The sequence below is a fragment of the Sinocyclocheilus anshuiensis genome, unplaced genomic scaffold, assembly GCF_001515605.1.
Source record: "Sinocyclocheilus anshuiensis isolate Anshui unplaced genomic scaffold, SAMN03320099.WGS_v1.1 scaffold579, whole genome shotgun sequence".
Taxonomy (NCBI): domain Eukaryota; kingdom Metazoa; phylum Chordata; class Actinopteri; order Cypriniformes; family Cyprinidae; genus Sinocyclocheilus; species Sinocyclocheilus anshuiensis.
In genome coordinates this window covers 973533-992412 of record NW_015551075.1, presented here as the reverse complement: position 1 = coordinate 992412, position 18880 = coordinate 973533, and the positions used below count along the sequence as shown (strand labels likewise).

The 18880-nt window shown below is 37.0% G+C and overlaps 2 protein-coding genes across 4 annotated transcripts in view; both read right to left on the bottom strand.

Annotated features, from left to right (window-relative positions):
* LOC107662319 (fumarylacetoacetase-like) overlaps positions 1 to 1446 on the bottom strand; it is an 18218-nt gene extending 16772 nt beyond the window's left edge. The window contains exons 1-4 of the mRNA XM_016452304.1: positions 1422 to 1446; positions 1119 to 1318; positions 562 to 672; positions 190 to 311 (exon numbers count right to left, since the gene is read on the bottom strand). Of these exons, the coding sequence (XP_016307790.1) occupies positions 190 to 311; positions 562 to 672; positions 1119 to 1318; positions 1422 to 1446 (458 nt within the window). The remainder of the gene's footprint in view (positions 1 to 189; positions 312 to 561; positions 673 to 1118; positions 1319 to 1421) is intronic.
* A 1450-nt stretch (positions 1447 to 2896) lies between these two features.
* LOC107662260 (AN1-type zinc finger protein 6-like) overlaps positions 2897 to 18880 on the bottom strand; it is an 82453-nt gene continuing 66469 nt past the window's right edge. For all 3 annotated transcript variants that reach the window (XM_016452214.1, XM_016452213.1, XM_016452212.1), the window contains exons 2-7: positions 14392 to 14551; positions 12976 to 13045; positions 11927 to 12024; positions 4258 to 4386; positions 3969 to 4064; positions 2897 to 3280 (exon numbers count right to left, since the gene is read on the bottom strand). In XM_016452214.1, coding sequence (XP_016307700.1) covers positions 3132 to 3280; positions 3969 to 4064; positions 4258 to 4386; positions 11927 to 12024; positions 12976 to 13045; positions 14392 to 14542 — 693 coding nt within the window. In that variant the 5' untranslated portion in view covers positions 14543 to 14551 and the 3' untranslated portion in view covers positions 2897 to 3131. The remainder of the gene's footprint in view (positions 3281 to 3968; positions 4065 to 4257; positions 4387 to 11926; positions 12025 to 12975; positions 13046 to 14391; positions 14552 to 18880) is intronic.

The following is an 18880-nucleotide window of genomic DNA, read 5'->3' as shown; positions in this document are numbered from 1 at the left end:
TTATCCTAACAAACCATACATCAATGGAAAGCTTATTTATTCAGTTTTCAGATGATGTATAAATCTTAATTTTAAAAAGGTTTTGTGGTCCAGGGTCACATATAGGCAGTATACAGTGCATACTTAGTAATATACAGTAAGAAGTACAGTAACAAATTGAAATATCCATATCGTAGGAGGGACATTTACCGGCTTCTTAAACTGCCGTCATCACGCAGCGTGGACTCATTTGCAGCTAGAAGCATCTGGAGGCACTTTCTCGCCTCTCTCCAAGCATCATAACCCTCAGCCATAAAAGCATTGAGTGTGGGCTTTGATGAAGAAGAAGAAGAAGAAGAACAAGAAGAAGAAGAAGAAGAAAAAGCATAAGGATGCAGAAGAATCCAAACTTAATGTTACCTGCCTAGGGACTGCAGATGAAAAGTAGTTATTGTTACTAATTCTGGCATATTTACATGGTGTATATTTATACAACAATGTTCATGAATATGCATGGTCCCTATTAAATAAACCAATAAATAAATAAAAAAATAAATAATACAAAACTACACTGATGCTCACCTGTTCAAACACATCCTGATGGGGTCCAAGAGCCGGTCCATTGAAAAGATGCTTGACAACACTGAGGTCCAAAATCTGGTCTCCAATAGCAACGCCGATTCTGTGCCTGGACTGTTTTATACAAATATGTGGTACAAGTAAGAAAGGACCTTGTTGACTTGAAAATGTTGCATGGATTTTAGAATGTATTTGCTTTTATGACACACAATGTTCTCCAGCATGATTATAGATGTTCCAAGACTTTACATGCTCAACGTCTCAAATAATATACATGTATAAAAACCTTTTATACTTATACACATTGTACTTTTTCAATATTGTAGAAGCCAATAAAAGCTTTGTTGACAATAAAGGTTTACTTTAGATTTTCAGTGTGCATTCTGACCTTTGAAACCTTGTGTCCACACAGAAATGCAATGGAAGAAATAATATTCTAAGTAACATCATTCAGTCGTTTTATAAAGTTAAAACGCGCTCTCGTTACATAGCAAGACTTTGTTAATTCAGTTCAACCAAACATACTGTCATTCCCAGGACTAAAGAAAGCGTGTACTCACATTATCCGGCGTGGAAAAAACTCCGTAAGGCAAGTTGTGATAAGAAAAGTCACTTTTCTCCTCCACTTTTACGAAAGACATTTTGAAGTTGCAGTCGTACTCTGGAATACTCCTCAGAGTAAAGAGCAGCGCGAGTAACCTCTTCCAGATGTTCACTTGAGAAGCGGCGAGCCAATCAGAGACGCCCGCTTCTATCCTCCCTACGTTAAGTACACTTCGTCTATTCGACGTGACTCAGCAGAAAAGTACCAACCGCAGAACGTTACTTATAATTCCGTTACATGTAACTAGTTACTCCCCAACACTGCTTATAGGGTATGGTTCCCATTATTTAAACGAATTCCTAATGTTCTAGAAACGTTTTTTATGTGACAACCTAATAAAAACATTGTCTAACGAGAAAGTTTTTTTATAGACAGACCTGAATAAACATTCCATGTTGGTGTTGGCTTTTCCAGATGTTCACTTGAGAAGCGGCGAGCCAATCAGAGACGCCCGCTTCTATCCTCCCTACGTTAAGTACACTTCGTCTATTCGACGTGACTCAGCAGAAAAGTACCAACCGCAGAACGTTACTTATAATTCCGTTACATGTAACTAGTTACTCCCCAACACTGCTTATAGGGTATGGTTCCCATTATTTAAACGAATTCCTAATGTTCTAGGAACGTTTTTTATGTGACAACCTAATAAAAACATTGTCTAACGAGAAAGTTTTTTTATAGACAGAACTGAATAAACATTCCATGTTGGTGTTGGCTTACACTTGGATGTTATAAGTTGCACTGAGTAAATACAGCTGGATAAAACAAAAACTGTGCAAAGCAACAAAATGTGATTATTTTAAAGGGGGTGATTCTTTTCTATACCCACTGTAAGTCAGGGTTAAGCAAAAATCATACAAATTCATGCATTATTTAAAAGATCATTTACAACAGCACTCGAAAGGCAAGTATTGTATCATAATAAGAATGAATTAAGGTATAATTGTTCAGCATTCAGACTAAAATATCATGCAGATGACTTCAGCTTTTGTGTGTGTGTGCGTGCTATGGGTGTGTTTTTCTTTAAAGTTTCATAATCTACAATGTACTGTTGCTGTTACTACTCCGTGATATCACAGATGTAGTAATGATTGTGTTCAGCTTGCTGTCGGAAAACAAACATACAATAGTAATTTGCTAACCACTTAAATTATTTGTAGCTTTAAACATTGCAGCATAAAACTAATAGCAAGATTTTGCAGCAGTGTTGCCCTTAAACGACAGTCTTATGATTAATTTTAACATTAATAGCACACACAGACGTATAATGCAAGTAAACAAACTAGGGAGACTGTAAACTTGGCTAAATTGAGTCACTAGAGCGCTTACTACAGTGTGATGTGTAAAATTTTATTGAACATGAATGCAGTGAATAGGTACACAAACATAAATAAAGCCACTCGCAACTTTCACTCACTCTAATAAACGAGCTATAAGAAAAATGTAAATCACAGTCTGTAATGAAGTGCAAAATACCTGTTAAACCAGAGACCGCAGTCGCAAACATAATTTGTATATTTGAAATGACTTATAAACCTCTTAGTTTTTTAAACCAAGGATGAAGCAGCAAATACAGTAATTGATAATAAAACATTATCCTTTTTTATATTAAGTAAATAATTTAATTTTCTTGCTTACAATCGTTATTGGAAAAAAAAAACTGAAATAAAAATAGAAGACTCATTCTGGCAATGTTTTCACATGCAAGCTTTGTTCATCACCAGAAACGCACGGTCACCCGGGTCGCCTCAGCATATGAGAGCTAAAACCCATTTATTAATGCAAATTAAATTACTAATTATATAAATATTTTGCTGTTTACATACCACAGTATTTTGTAAGTAAATAATTTGAGAGGTAAAATGAAACAAAGGGACAAAATCAATTTGCGTATGCGTTTCATTGTAGCATGCACAATTCAAGGTTTCAAGGAAAAGAGTAAAAAAAAAGCATCTTTGCAATCTTCAGCTCAAATCTTCTTGATTTTCTCCCCGACGATAAGCGGGTTTTCCTTCCTTATTTTCTCAGCTGCATCAGCCTTGTAATTAAAGCTACAGTTGTGAACATCTGAGTATCTGTGAATGCTGCAAAAAAAGTGTCCGCACCGGCAGTCAAAGCCTGTCAGACAGAAACAAAAGCTAAATTAGCTCAATATACTCAATATTTGAGTCAAATTGTCAGGTCTTAAAATCTAGCCTGTTGCATGCAAAGTTTCATCAAAACACTGCCTGTAGAGCTCAGAAACAGGATTGCATCAAGCCACACATCTGTGGAAGAGTTCAGTAAAAAATTCTGCTTCATTGAAGGGTCACAGAAGCATGCAGTCTCTGTTACCCTTAATGGAAGATGTTTGAAACAACCAGGACTCTTCCTAGAGATGGCCTCCTGACCAAACTGAACAACTGATGGAGAAACAAATTTCATTACACCAAATACACAAAATAATGTTCTTTTTAGCAACATCATATGACCCCTTTAATGAAAACCCAGTCCAGAGCATTCAGAACCTCAGACTGGGCAGAAGGTTCACCTTCCAACAGAACAATGACCCTAAGCACACAGCAAGAGTGGCTTATAGACAACTGTGTGAATGTCCTTGAGTGGCCCAGCCAGAGCCTGGGATTGAACCCAATCAAATATTTCGGGAGAAACCTGAAAATGTGCATCTGCCCCCATCCGACTTGACAGAGCTTACGGAGGTGAAGAGATGGCAGATAATTGCCAAATGCTGATGAGCAAAATATATATATATATATATATATGTGTGTGTGTGTGTGTGTGTGTGTGTGTGTGTGTGTTTGCATACCAGTGAGCCCGACTTTCTTGCGGCAAGTGAAGCAGCGGTTCTTCTTAGGTCTAGATTGCTCTGGTACATCTGATGTTTGATCTGAGACATCTGAGGCTAAGAGATTAATACAGGTGTTAAACATTTAGAAACGCTGCTAACATGAAGAACACCTCATTCAATGGGATTCTGAATGTCAAATGTTCTTGGTCGGCATCTGATTTGAGCCTGCAACTTTTCCTCATATAGTATTGATCTAAACATTCTGAGGAAAATGTGGCAAAAATGACGCAAAGATCCTGATACTCACCAGACACTCTTTCTATGGGTTGACAAGTTTCATCCAGCTTCCTCTTTCCTCTAACTGTGCACTCCTCCGCTGATGAGCTACCTGCCGTGGACTCCTGGATGTTTCTCACCAGTTTACTGCACGATACTTCTGTACAAACAAACACAAAGTCGGTTTTCCTAGCTTTAAGCCTTAGCTAGCTCTAACTAATTTTTTTAGTTTTTAATATTTTCTCATTAACTAGGCTGTTGAATTTTGGAAAGTTGACACTTTTGTTAACCGAGTAGAAAAAATAGACATGGTTATTGACAGATGCGAAATATAAAATTTATATATAAAACAAATGAATAAATGACAGTTCAAAAGTTTGGGATCAGTAAGATTTAAAAAAAAATTTTTTAAATCTCTTTATGCTAAGCAAGGCTGTTTTCATTAATCAAAAATACACTAAACAGTAATATTGTGAAATATTATAATGTAAAATAATGGTTTTCTATATTAATATACTTGAAAATGTAATTTATTAATGTGATGCAAATCTGAATTTTCATTACTACAGTCTTCAGTGTCACATGATTCTTCAAAAATCATTCTAATATGTGGATTTATTATCAATGTTGGAAACATTTTTGTGCTGCTTAATATTTTTAGGAACATGTGAAACGTTTTACAGGATTGTTTCATAAATAAAAAGTTAAATACAACTGTTCATTTGTAACAGTAATAAAAAAAAAGTTTTTACAATCACTTTATCAATTTAACATATCCATGCTGAATAAAAGTGTTAATTTCCCTTACCACCCCCCTCCCCCCCAAAAAAATAAAGATACAACATTTTCTATAAATAAAGACATTTCTAAAAAAAAAAAAAAAACCTACTTTTGTCTGTAAGCTAATGCTAGTTGAGCAAAGTTTGTTATTGAGAAAAAATAATGCGATATGACTAAACCTGTGCTTGGACTTCAATCAACATTTGTCATTTAATAACCTTTATCATTAATCTCTATCTAATAAACAATTCTACTGTAAGGTCCACCCAATTGGCCCAAACGAAGGTATCCAATGGTAGCTGAAGGTTTCTTGATTGTATGGTATTTTCGGTGTGCAAAGTAATTTAAATTAAATTAAATTCTAATCTGACTCAATTTTATGACCTCGAATTTACATTGAAATGCAAATTGGTTGTTTGTCCATTTCTAATTTGATTATTCTAGTGAACTCTACTTTATATTTTACTCGTTCATTAGGATTCTATGTCGCTCAGAGTGTCTCACGTCGGTTGATTTACGTGGACCTCACGATCACAAACTCTCCAGTCTGATCGTTAGACAGAGGTTATGACTTCTCTTTAATAGACCACCTCATGCTTGTCATTCTTTAAATAGAGGTTCTGTTCAGCCCCCTACAGTCACTTATGTAACAACCTAAAGCTCAAACAATAACCAGAGATTATAGCTAGAACTATGAAGTATGCCGAACCATACTTACTAGTACTCCAATAGTATAGTGTCTAGCCCCCCATAGTTAATGCAACTGCATAACAACTTAACTAATATAGAACAGTAAGTGAGAAATCTAGCATTCCACCTGATGTGCCCCATGCTCCATCTAACCTGAGATCTAGTATGTACTTAACCCTGGACACAGATTTGCGGAAACATACACCTTAATCTACTTGAGAAAATAATTTCAGAGTAAGTCCGAATAAAATCAAATGTAACAATTTATTATCAGTCAGGTAAACATGTATTATGACAATTACATGGTCAATTCAGAGATATCAAATCAAATCAATACAAGACATGACATTCTGAAACATAAATCTAAGAGTAAGTGATGCATACCTGACTTCAGGAAAATACATAGTATGGAGTGCAGAGACACACACACCACACTACGGGCTCATCTGACTACAGAAGCACCCTGATCTTCTTGCAACTTTTCCTTAAGTACTCAGACCAAGACAAACATCCTCCAAATAGAGACAGGAACTAACAATTGGAATCTGCATTGATCAAGTCCAAGACATTGAGAGTTTACCCCTTTTGGGGACAGATGGTAATTTGCATGAAAGACACTGGGAAAGAGCACACCCTCTACAGTGAGAAAAAATATCTCTAAACTCATAGGATCTGTATTACCTTTTAGTCTAGTTCTTGTAAGATTGAGACCATTGTACCAGTCGCCCTGAGACAATTCAAATGATACCAAACATCACTGTGAATATCACTTGCATTCATGTAGGACATTATATTATGCTATTGACCACTCTGAGTGAGGGGAAGGAAGTGGATGAAAAGTGTATGTGAGAAATCAGCTCTCAGTGAGATGTGGAAACAGATGTCTGCATGTTAATACACTGTGTTTGTATTGTCTCTATCTCAGAAGATCAAAGTGTCTGAGGTTCTCCAGATCTTACAGTTAACCCCCTTTGACCTCGTGGGTCACATCCAGAAAAGTCATTAAGGGGTCACTGTCAGACACTTCTTGTGGTCCTTGTGATGTAGTATTTGCAGTTGTAGAGGCCTTCAGTTGTAGAGGCCTTTGTGGACACCAGTCTCAACAGGTGCATGTAGCTTGAATCCAGCAGGTGGATGAATGGGTTCAGGATTTTACCTGTCTGGTTGAGAATAACCCGTGTGCATAGTCCATTGAATCAATCCAGGCCTTTAGCTCGACATGCCATTCCATCGAGGAGAAACTTCTGTTTCTAGTAGCACCTTCCCTAGGACTTTCTTGCCTCTTTTGACGAATCTTGTCACCTTCCAATTGTGCAGATATCTGGGCAGACTCCAACAGGTGAAGGCTTCTCATTGGATACATACTGCTTTGTGTGAGACACCTAAACAGCATCTTAATGGCTCAAGGATTGAACAATGATGAACGCGATGTCAATAAAAATGGGAAGAAAGTTAACAAGAACACATAACGAAAAAAACAAAAAAAAACAAGGCAGGTTCATGTCAGCAAGTGCGAATGGTACATTAGGTCTCAAGTGTCTCTTAATTCCTCATTTGATAAAACAGTCCCATTTAAAGCAGCCAATTCCTCACTACCACTATGATGGAGTTTAATGGTAGTAGAATTGAAGTATTCTTGGTCTGAGTGGCTCAAATGAAATGTAGCAAAAAGTCAGTATAACTTACATATTTATATAGATGGTATGCATCATTCAACCATATAATAACAAAAAAAATGCAAATTTTGTAGCTGATCGACAGAAGTGCCCGCACTTCATATCTAACCATTTTTGATAATGTTTCTGTAATTAGTGATACGTTGGGAAGCCAGCGGGCCCTCTATCCTAATAACAATTCAGAAAGTTTAAATCTTTCGAATTTTAATGGCAGATCTGCCTCTGCATTCAGAATTTTACATCATTGATTTGTGACGGTAGCCATGCATATGTATATTATGCTTCCCATGAATTGGCAGAAGGTTGTAAATAGCAAATGTCATGTGTCTTTGTTAGAATGTCATCATGGGAATAATTCTACTGTCCTATGTGTGTGAAGCTATGTGGTTCTGTCAGTGTGAAGATGGACAATAGATCTTTAGTGGAGTTCCACGTTCGGAATCTAAGCCATCGTTGTCTTCTATGATGTGTAGTGTTCAGCGTGGACAGTCTAGATCAGGTTATGATGTAATGGTGGAGGTGTGTGTTCTGTGTTCATGTCTGGGAGATGGCTGGAATCTGCAAAAATAAGTGCTGGTGCTACACTGGGAAGCCATGTAGATATTTGTGTAGTGATGTACTACTGTGAGGTGTGAATGGCCTCTTCAAGTGTCTTCGCACCCATCTCCTGCATTTCAGGCCATGTGCTAACAATTCCGCTGTCCTGGCTTGATGCAGGCGGGATAAGGCACCTTGCTGATATCGATCTTTCAAGGAATTACAGTGGTCAACCTGAGACAGAAACAAATACAGAGAGAACCACGGTTAATTTTGGAGTTTTCACCAGTTTCACGTTCAGACGTGGATTTATTTTAACTGCATCATCATCACGTATTGTAATTTTTATTCCAGATGTCACATGAAACGGAGTCTCATCGGTCAGATTTGAATTACTGCTGCTGTTTCAGTGCAGTCTGAGTGTGTAACACCTGAAGCTGCTGGCCCCTTCAAGTGTCTTCGCACCCATCTCCCGCGTTTCAGGTTATGGTCTAACAATTCTGCTGTCTTGGCTTGGTGCTGATGGGATCAGGCGCCTTCCTGGTATCTGTCCTCCAAGGAATTGCAGTGGTCAGCCTGAGACAGAATCAAATACAGAGAGAACCACAGTTAATTTTGAACTTCTCATCAGTTTCACGTTCAGACATGTGGAATTATTTTAACTACATCATCATCATGTATTGTACTTTTAATTCCAGATGTCACATGAAACTGAGTGTCATTGGTCAGATCTGAATTACTGCTACTGTTTCAGTGCAGTCTGAGTGTGTAACACCTGATGCTGCTCTTGCAGTTGAGCCTTCACAGTCTGCTGTGTCATGAGCATTAGAGGCCTGCTGGGGGAATTTTCTAGATTAATCTGTGTTTTTAATCACCCAAATCATAGTGAACTCCAATGGGCCGATGCCCATGGCTTTACTTTCAGTTGTTCTCATTACAGTTAGATCTGTGGGCAGAAATGTGTTCACCTGATTCGGTGTTGTCTGTTTAGCAATTGTTGTTTTATGGTGTTGTTCACACATGCAGATCTCTGTGGCACATGAAGACTTGTGGTATTTTGTTCTGATGTTAAGTAGTTTACACCCCCTTTTATTATTTTCTAGTACATTTAGAAGATCAAATGATGTTATGTGGCTGCATTTAACTGTGGCTGTGTCAGTTCAATCATGCTCCAAACAAGGGAAATTAAGTTTTACAGTTGTGATGTAAAAAGAATGTGGGCATGAGGTGTGATCTGGCTCAAAATACTTCCACACCAATGTTTTTTGTTAAGGAGCATGATAAGGTGCAAAATTTAGAGCTACTGAATCCTGCATCGAAATTAATGCTAGGCACTCTCCCTGATCTGATTAAATTTATTTGGCACTCCCCCAGCGAAGGATGAATTGGCTCGCTCTCATTTGTGCCACTCGATCAAAATGAAAGCACCCCCCCCCACCCCCTTGGCACTGGGTAGTGGACCAATGAAATTTAATTGGCCATAAACACCTCCCATGAAACGTAGAAAAATCATGTGTCTTCTGAGTGGCTGTAACCTCGGACTCAGTTTTGAGCCACTCTCAGAAACAAAGTCATTTGTCTTATTAAATAAACTCTTTCTATGTATTAGTCTCAGTTTTTAAGCTTATCATCTCGTTTAACTGCAGTCAAGAGGAGTTCTGCTTTGTAGCAGTAGTCCTCAAGAGCTGAGGTATAATTTTTGGCCTAAATAAAGCTTTCATTTAAGTTCTGAGTTGTGATCACACCACCCTGCTTTGCTCAGCTTGCTTTTCATATTCAATCACAAGTTTTCCAATTGTTTTGTAATTTCGATTTTTATTCTGTTTATTCATTCTCATTAAAATGTTGCTCATTTGTTGCAATGAAGCAAATAAAACAAAGAATGCAGCTTGAGGATTAAAACTTTAGGTTCTAATTTATGACTTTCTGTTGAGTACCAGATTATAATTTGATGGTTTTCCAATTTTAAGATTCATCTCTTGTTGCTTAGGCAAACAAGGAGATATTTACATTTCAGAACAAGGGATGTCATTCCTCTTCTATGCTGCTGCTATCATGTCCCTGACAAGCCAAGTGGTTTAGTCTAATTCTCAACCTAACGGATACGGTCTCCATTCTAACAATGAGTGTTCCGACTCATTCTACAAATGTGTCTATATGGGATGTGTCTGTCTTTCCCTCAACACTTCTAAAAAGCAAATAAGAATTGACTTACCACAGCAGCTGGAGAAAGAGATGGAGATGATCAAACCTCTCGTTCGATGCAAATCCATATTGCGCTGAAAAGACGTCACTCGCCTGGGTTGGAGATCACGGAGGTCGGTCCCCACTTTGTAAGGTCCACCCAATTGGCCAAACGAAGGTATCCAATGGTGGCAGAAGGTTTCTTGCGTGTTCGGTCTTTTCGGTGTGCAAAGTAATTTAAATTAAATTGAATTCTAATCTGACTCAATTTTATTATGACCTCGAATTTAGATTGAAATGCAAATTGGTTGCTTGTCCATTTCTAATTTGATTATTCTAGTGAACTCTACTTTATATTTTACTCGTTCATTAGGATTCTATGTCGCTCAGAGTGTCTCACGTCAGCTGATTTACGTGGACCTCACGATCACAAACTCTCCAGTCTGATCGTTAGACAGAGATTATGACTTCTCTTTAATAGACCACCTCATGCTTGTCATTCTTTAAATAGAGGTTCTGTTCAGCCCCCTACAGTCACTTATGTAACAACCTAAAGCTCAAAAAATAACCAAAGATTATGGCTAGCACTGTGTAATATGCCGAACCATATTTACTAGTACTCCAATAGTATAGTGTCTAGCCCCCCATAGTTAATGCATAACAACTTAACTGAAGTCAAACAGTAAGTCAGAAACCTAGCATTCCACCTGATGTGCCCCATGCTCCATCTAACCTGAGATCTAGTATGTACTTAACCCTGGACACAGATTTGCGGAAACATACACCTTAATCTACTTGAGAAAATAATTTCAGAGTAAGTCAGAATAAAATCAAATGTAACAATTTATTATCAGTCAGGTAAACATGTATTATGACAATTACATGGTCAATTCAGAGATATCAAATCAAATCAATACAAGACATGACATTCTGAAAGATAAATCTAAGAGTAAACGATGCATACCTGACTTCAGGAAAATACATAGTATGGAGTGCAGAGACACACACACCACACTACGGGCTCATCTGACTACAGAAGCACCCTGATCTTCTTGCAACTTTTCCTTAAGTACTCAGACCAAGACAAACATCCTCCAAATAGAGACAGGAACTAACTGGAATCTGCATCGATCAAGTCCTAGACATTGAGAGTTTACCCCTTTTGGGGACAGATGGTAATTTGCATGAAAGACACTGGGAAAGAGCACACCCTCTACAGTGAGAAAAATATCTCTAAACTCATAGGATCTGTATTACCTTAGTCTAGTTCTTGTAAGATTGAGACCATTGTACCAGTCGCCCTGAGACAATTCAAATGATACCAAACATCACTGTGAATATCACTTGCATTCATGTAGGACATTATATTATGCTATTGACCATTCTGAGTGAGGGGAAGGAAGTGGATGAAAAGTGTACGTGAGAAATCATCTCTCAGTGAGATGTGGAAACAGATGTCTGCATGTTAATACACCGTGTTTGTATTGTCTCTATCTCAGAAGATCAAAGTGTCTGAGGTTCTTCAAATCTTACACTACCAATTAATTAACAAACAAGAGCCTTATGATCAATAAAATCAGCAGACATACAAATGTAAGCCTGTTTAGCACTGGAAAAAGTAGAAAACAGAGCGTTTAGTCAAATGTGACAAGTGAACTTTGAACACTTATTGGCCTGGTCTCAAAGCAAACAATTAGACACATTTGGAAGATGATGACTGGCTGTTTCTATGGAGTTTGACAGAGCGTTTGTCTCTTTCTGTGTCATGTAATGTGTGTCTGGTTTTGGAGTGGGGGATGACATAAACGGGTCAAAGTGAAAAAGGGAACATACCTGGTGCTTTCAGGCCTGATTGAGCTGCTGCTGAAGCACTGTCTTTGTGTGTAACTGCTGCTGCTGCTGCTGGTGTTGCTGTTGTTGAGAAACACTGACTGGAGAGGATGATGAGAAAAGATTGTTGTGTTACATAAGTGAAAATACATAGCAGTTGTGTAAACCTTAGAAGTGGGTGTTATGACCAAAAAGTAATTTTCACTGCTGGAAATTAAATGAGAAATTGTTTATACATTTAATAACCATGCTGTAATGCCTGTTTGTGGCTAAACCAGTGAGATAAATACACTACAAACCCCCCCCCAAATTAGAAAATCGTTGATTGACATTTTGTAAATGTAATGGGAACCAGCCTATTTAGTTAAAATTAAAACCATAAAAAAATGTACTGAAATAAAATAAATAAAAAAATAATAATAAAAAATGTATTTTATTTCAGCTAACTACCAAGGCAACATTTCTCATTTTTATTTAGTTTAACAAAGTACTAAAATAATCAAAACTGAAATTAAATAAAAACTATATAAGCATTTAAAAATAAGGGGGAAAAAAAACAAAATACTAAAACTATCTAAAATTTAAATGTAAAAGCAAAATCTAAAAATAATAACTAATTCAAAATATTAATAAAAACTATGGTAGTACCTCAATGATACAAAAAAAAAAAAATTGGAACTTGGAAGAAAAATAAAAAAAGACTATTCATAAATTAAGTCTGCCATCAGTGCAAAAACAGCTTGACATTGTGTAATATGTAATACTTGAGTTTAACACAAAAGAATCATAACAGTAGAACTGCCCACTGATAGCCATACAAATGTATCTACTGTTATATAAATGGTAGAGCAGAATCTGCTGACACACTTCTACCGTATGTACCGTAATACCACTCAGTCCTAAAACAGGTTTATACTTCAATAAGAAAGGGGCCTGTTCTTGCCCTTTTGAAATAAGAGTTGCACAAATAAACTACATCCTATGCAATTGCAATGACTTAAGCAACTGTTATGAGAAATGATGTTAGGGTGGTAAAGAGGACGAAGTTGTACCTGTTTTGTTCATGCTGTGACGTCGATTGTACAGTCATAGATTCTCCTTTACTGCTAATGCTGGAAGACACTGCAGACAATGAAAGAGCAGGAAACCCAAAATATCAACACTTCCATTTTAAGTTCTCCTTAATCTTCAGAAGCTGATGAAAGTAACAGAACAAGTGAGGGTTTGCTTATTGAGACACGTTTCAGTGTAACACTGTGTCCAAATGGAACTACTTGTTTGCAGCAGCCGGCATGTAATTTTTGCATTCCTGAGTGAAGGTTAAAATGGTTTTGAAAATAATGAAATTACAGCTTATCAAAAATCTTTTGATGTGGATAAGCAGGATTTTGGACCAAGCAAAAAACTGCAAATGGGGCAAGGGGGAAAAAAAGAAAGTTATGGATAAATAAGATTTTTATTATTAGTTTTTTTCCAATAAAAGCATGTATTAAATTGATCAAAAGTGAAAGTAAAAAGATTTATAATGTTATATAAGATTTGTTTCAAATAAAGGTTTTGCTTTTTAACTTTATATTCATGAAAGAATATCTGAAAAAAAAATGTATTACAGTTTCCACAAAAATATTAAGCAGCACAACTGTTTTCAACATCAATAATAATAAGAAATGGTTCTTGAGCAGCAAATCAGAATATTAGAATGATTTCTGAAGGATCATGTGACACTGAAGACTGGAGGAATGATGCTTTGCATCACAGGAATAAATTACATTTTGAAATGTATTGTATAATAAAAACAGTTATCTTAAATTGCGATAATATTTAATAATATTAATGATTTCACTGTATTTTTGATCAAGCAAATATAGCCTTGATGCGTTCAAGAGACTTCTTTCAAAGCCATTTAAAAAAAAAAATACCCCAAACTTTTGAAATATAGTGTATGTCAAGCAGCAATTAAACTATATCTGGCCATTATTGCCTCTTTCTACTTTCATAGTTCTGATCTTATTATTATTTTATTATTTATGCATTTAGCAGACGCTTCCAAAGCGACTTACAGTGCATTCAGGCTATACATTTTTTACCAGTATGTGTGCTCCCTGGGAATTGAACCCACGAACTTTTGCGCTGCTAACGCAATGCTCTACCACTGAGCCACAGTGAAAGATTCATCAGTAGACAAGTTTTTCTTCATAAACGTAATAACTGAATTCCTCCATCTCAGAACAGACCTTCCTTTTGATCTGACATCACAAATCTTTCATACTTTTGCAACCTATTTGCAAAGCTAACTCAAAAATGTGTCACATTAACAAAATAAAATGGTCTACGCACAGTATTTTGGGTTGACATTAAAAACCAATCAATGCTAATGTGATCAAATACCGCTGAATTTTGACTGTAAAATAGTACTTGCTAACGCAGGACAGTTGGAAATGGGTCTTTTTGCAATACATCTGACTCACCTGAATCGCTGGACCTGCCGCTGTTGTTCTGCCGGTGCAAGGAGTCTTTGTGGCACACCGAGCACATGCCGTTATTACGTGGGTTCCCGTAAAACCCACAACCATTAGAACAGAGCAAAGGCACTTGTGTCTGATTGGTCTCTTGAGCCATATCCCTCTCCTGTGGACAGAACAAACAAAGAGAGCTCCATTAAAAAGTCACATACCATGCGTTTTTGCCAATGAATTGGTCACATTGGAGTAACAGCTACTTTGACGTCATGATCCACAGCTCAACTTTAGGGGCTAAATAACAGACCTAAATGCATGCAAGAGAAACCACTGGCCTCTTTCACCTTAAGAGAGCTCTGTCTACGATCTGTGCTTTCAATACTGAGTCTATGGCTGAATTAGGCTTTGTGCAGATGCTTGAGTGAGTAAGACACTTATCTGATCTTCCTCTGACATGTTCTAACTGTCTCTCTGCACCTGTCTGTAAGGGTCTGTCTCTCAGACTAGTGCTGAAAGATGGGAGAAAACGGCAGAAATTTACCTTTAAGAAAAACACAGACAGACAGACAATATGGACGATGGATAGTTGGATCGATATATAGATATAAGACTGACAGAAAAATGGAAAGATAGAATGCTGGATAGACAGACAGAGAGAAAGAAAGATAAAATAATGGATAAATGGAACAACAGACAGAACGACAGAACAATGCATAGATGGAATGACAGACAGACAGAAACACAGACTGTACATGTGGAAGAATTGACAATAAAGCAGACTTGACTTGACTTGACTTGATAACGATGGATAAATGGAATGATAGAATGACAGACAACACAAATACAAAACATAATCACAAACAAATTACAAACGATATTTAATTTGTTTTAAAAATGTATTTTATGTAAACGATCTGCAAAGTTGTAAAGCTGAAAGTGCACGATAAAGAAATTGTCTACCAAAATAAAGATTATAAAACGGATAGTTCCAGTCCTTGATTCTGATTGGTTGAGCTGCGTTTGAAGCTGTTGTAAATTACTCTACAAACATTATGTTTGTGTGTTGCTCGTCAACCACTTTGTTGCAACCACAGCCGTTTCTGAGGAACTACATTGTTTGGCGGAAGAATAATGTTTTTATTAATATCATTACACTTTATTTGCCGTTTTATTTTGTGAAACCTTGCTACGTAAGCCTGACATCCGCTTCGCGTCGTGCCTAACAACGCCCCTTAGCTGTTATAAATTTACTGTAAACCACGGCTTCTTGGGGCTTATTGCTTTAATCGACTCTGAACGGCTGAAACGGGTCGTTAGTAATTCGAATCCCACTTCCGTGATGGCTACACTTCACGGGGTAACACATTTGCATAATGCGCGCCTATGTTCTACGTTGGCCGACCACGAACAACTTGACTCCGCCCACAAACACGTCATTCTACTGACAACTGCTTCTCTAATCTCAGGGAGTTCAGTGGGGGATTCACAAAACGCTTGCTGTTGAAAGATGGATCAGTATCCGGTTTATTTGGACCAGCTGCTCCACTAAATCACAACCTGTAAGTATGATAAATAATAGATGTTTATATTTTCTATAGAGCGTTCAAAATATACAACTATTGAAATCGGCGTATCGTTTCCGACTTGCGCTGTACGCCGAAGACCAATCACAACAGACTAGGCCATCTGACCAATCAAAGCAGAGAAGGCTCACGGAAAGGAGAGGTTTAGAGAGAATTAATCTTTGAACTGCTTCGAACAAATCGTTTGAGAATCGCTGGAAAATTAGGTGATATTAAATGGATATTTTGAGAAAACGAAAGCGTTTTTTGACCTTGCATGCATGTAATCCTATTGTAGGAGACTCCCAAAACAATATTAGGAACCGTAAAATGGCATAATAGGGACACTTTACATTTTTATTGAAATAACATTTTAACAAAAGTATTATGAAAAATACTATAGAAAAAGAATACATTTAATAAACCAGGTACAAACACTGATCTGTCTAACCTGACCACATAAAACTGGAACAAGAAGGATGTTTTGGGTTTAAAATTGTTAAAGTTCCATATGAAAGCACAATAATAGTGACATTTAGGCCAATTATGGTAAAATTCCATGAGCTGCTCCGTGCTCTGCATTTCTCCCATCTAAGTCCACACACACAGCAGTGAGTAGTGAACATACACACACACACACAAAAAGCAGTGGCCAGTAGGGCTGCACAATTAATCGAATTTCTAATCGCGATTACAATAGCATCATATGACCCCCCTTTAAGGGTTTTTCCATTGTTTTAATTTTAGTTTTAGTATAACACTATAATACCATTTATATTTTTACTTTTTTTATAATTTAAAGAAGAAACCAATCATAGTTGACATTTGAGGCTTAATACTACAGAAAAGCACTAAAAGTTTTTCAGTTAGAGTGTTTTCAGCTTGTTTATTTTCATATAAAATTACGGCATGCAGTTGCATCGAACAATGGTATAAACATCATTCAATGTAAATTCTGATAATCGTAATTAATCATCGCAATTACAATTTCAAGGGAATAATTGACAATTATGATTTTTGTCATAATCGTGCAGCCCTAGTGGGCAGCCATTTTTGCTGCGTGGAGCAATTGGGGGTTCGATGCCTTTCTCTAGGGCAGCTCAGTCCTAATAGGTATTGAGAGTGGAAGAGAGCTGTTCATTCACTCTCTCCACCTACATTTCCTGCCGGTACCGAGACTCGAACCTGCGACCTTCGAGTTAAGTCCAACTCTCTAACCATTAGGCCATAATTGCCCTATAGTCACACAGAACTGCTTCCATACTGACTTTATCATTACACAAACACTCTAAAGAGTGAATCCAAGCCCAATGCTTCAACATAGTGTTCTTCTTAGTCAATGTTTAAAGCCAAACAGCAGCTTTAAATCATCTTTCAAAAAGGTTTAAGTTGGCCCTAGTGCTGATGAGAAAGAGAAAGAGCTTAATTCTGATGTGAATGATAAAAACTCAAGCCATGTCTGGCTAGTGTACAGTAAGCCGCTGTGCTCACGTGTGTTACCATGTGACAGGCTCTGGCACTAAATCAGATACAGAACAGGTCAGATAAAGATACTAAGTATCTCTCCAGTCCAGCTACAAGCAACAGGATCACTAAAGACACACTAGCCAAGAAAGACCAAGAACACATGCTACAACACAATGACCATTACAGAACACCTTGACAAACACCACTAATGGTACCAAAGATAATTTCAAAAATAATACCTGGAAAATAATAAAACTGGAAATGAATGCAACTTTATTTGGTAAATGAACCAATAAATCATCATTTAAAAGCATCATAGGTAAAGACACACCAGGCAGATCAATTACTAATACTAATTTTTCTAACAATTTTCTGATGTCAAATCAATGCGGTGAAGCTTAAGTCAATGTAAGCATCACAACACGATGAAATATGAATAACTATTCATTTTGAGATCTGCTGAAGTCTATTTGAATAAAAAAAAAAGTAGGTGTGATGGTAATTTGGGGAAAGCACTTCTAGAAAAGGGTCTTGCATTTGAGATAAAACCCAAGTTGATGCTCTCCTACATGATGACAGAAAACACAAAATATGGTTTCCCAGTGCCCGGTTGCATGAAAGCCTTTAAGTAATTTGACTTAAGGATATCCCTGAGGCAAGGGATTTCTTTAAGAGCATTTCAACAAACGTCTTAACCGTCACCCTTATCTAAGTGTTTATACTAAGCGTTTCACGTTAGTTTCTGGCAACATACAGCAATGGGTGCCGTGGTCGCTTTAGTTACTACATCTCACAATAAACAGAACATAAACCACAAACCTTTGCTACATCCACAGTTATACTAACATATCTGCGTTATGCAGAATACCAAGATCACAGAAAAAAAACCATAAACCAAACTGGACTGTGGTGAGATGAAGCATTTAATGACGGTCAAAATGCGAAAACGATATAATTTTTCATATCATTCGGTATCGATAATTATTGACATTTTTTATAACCTTTTTTTAAAACAAAGAGCAATAGAATTTTTTATAAAAACGTGCATTACGTCTAAATTAACTCATATAAATCAAATATAATTTCGTAAATTGCATAAACAATTATGAACAAAACAGCATCACGTATATGCATTGCTTAATACAAAGAGCCGAATCGCCCATCATACAGATTTCCTTTAAAAACCATACAAGACGCAGTGAAACGGAATAAACCTCCACAAATTCGTGACGTGTTTTCTAAAAGTTTAAACTGTTTTAACTGAGACGCGAGTGCAGCAGTCATATTTTTCCGTCTAAAAAATGCGCTGAATTTGCGTTCTGTGTGAATGGCTTTGTTTCGGTTTTAACCTAATCAAGATTAGCTACTATTACTATATTGCTCTAATATTTTGAATGAATAACGCAGCAGCTGCGCGTCTTGTGGGCTAGACTAACAAAACATTCAAATGCAACAACATCACTTACACC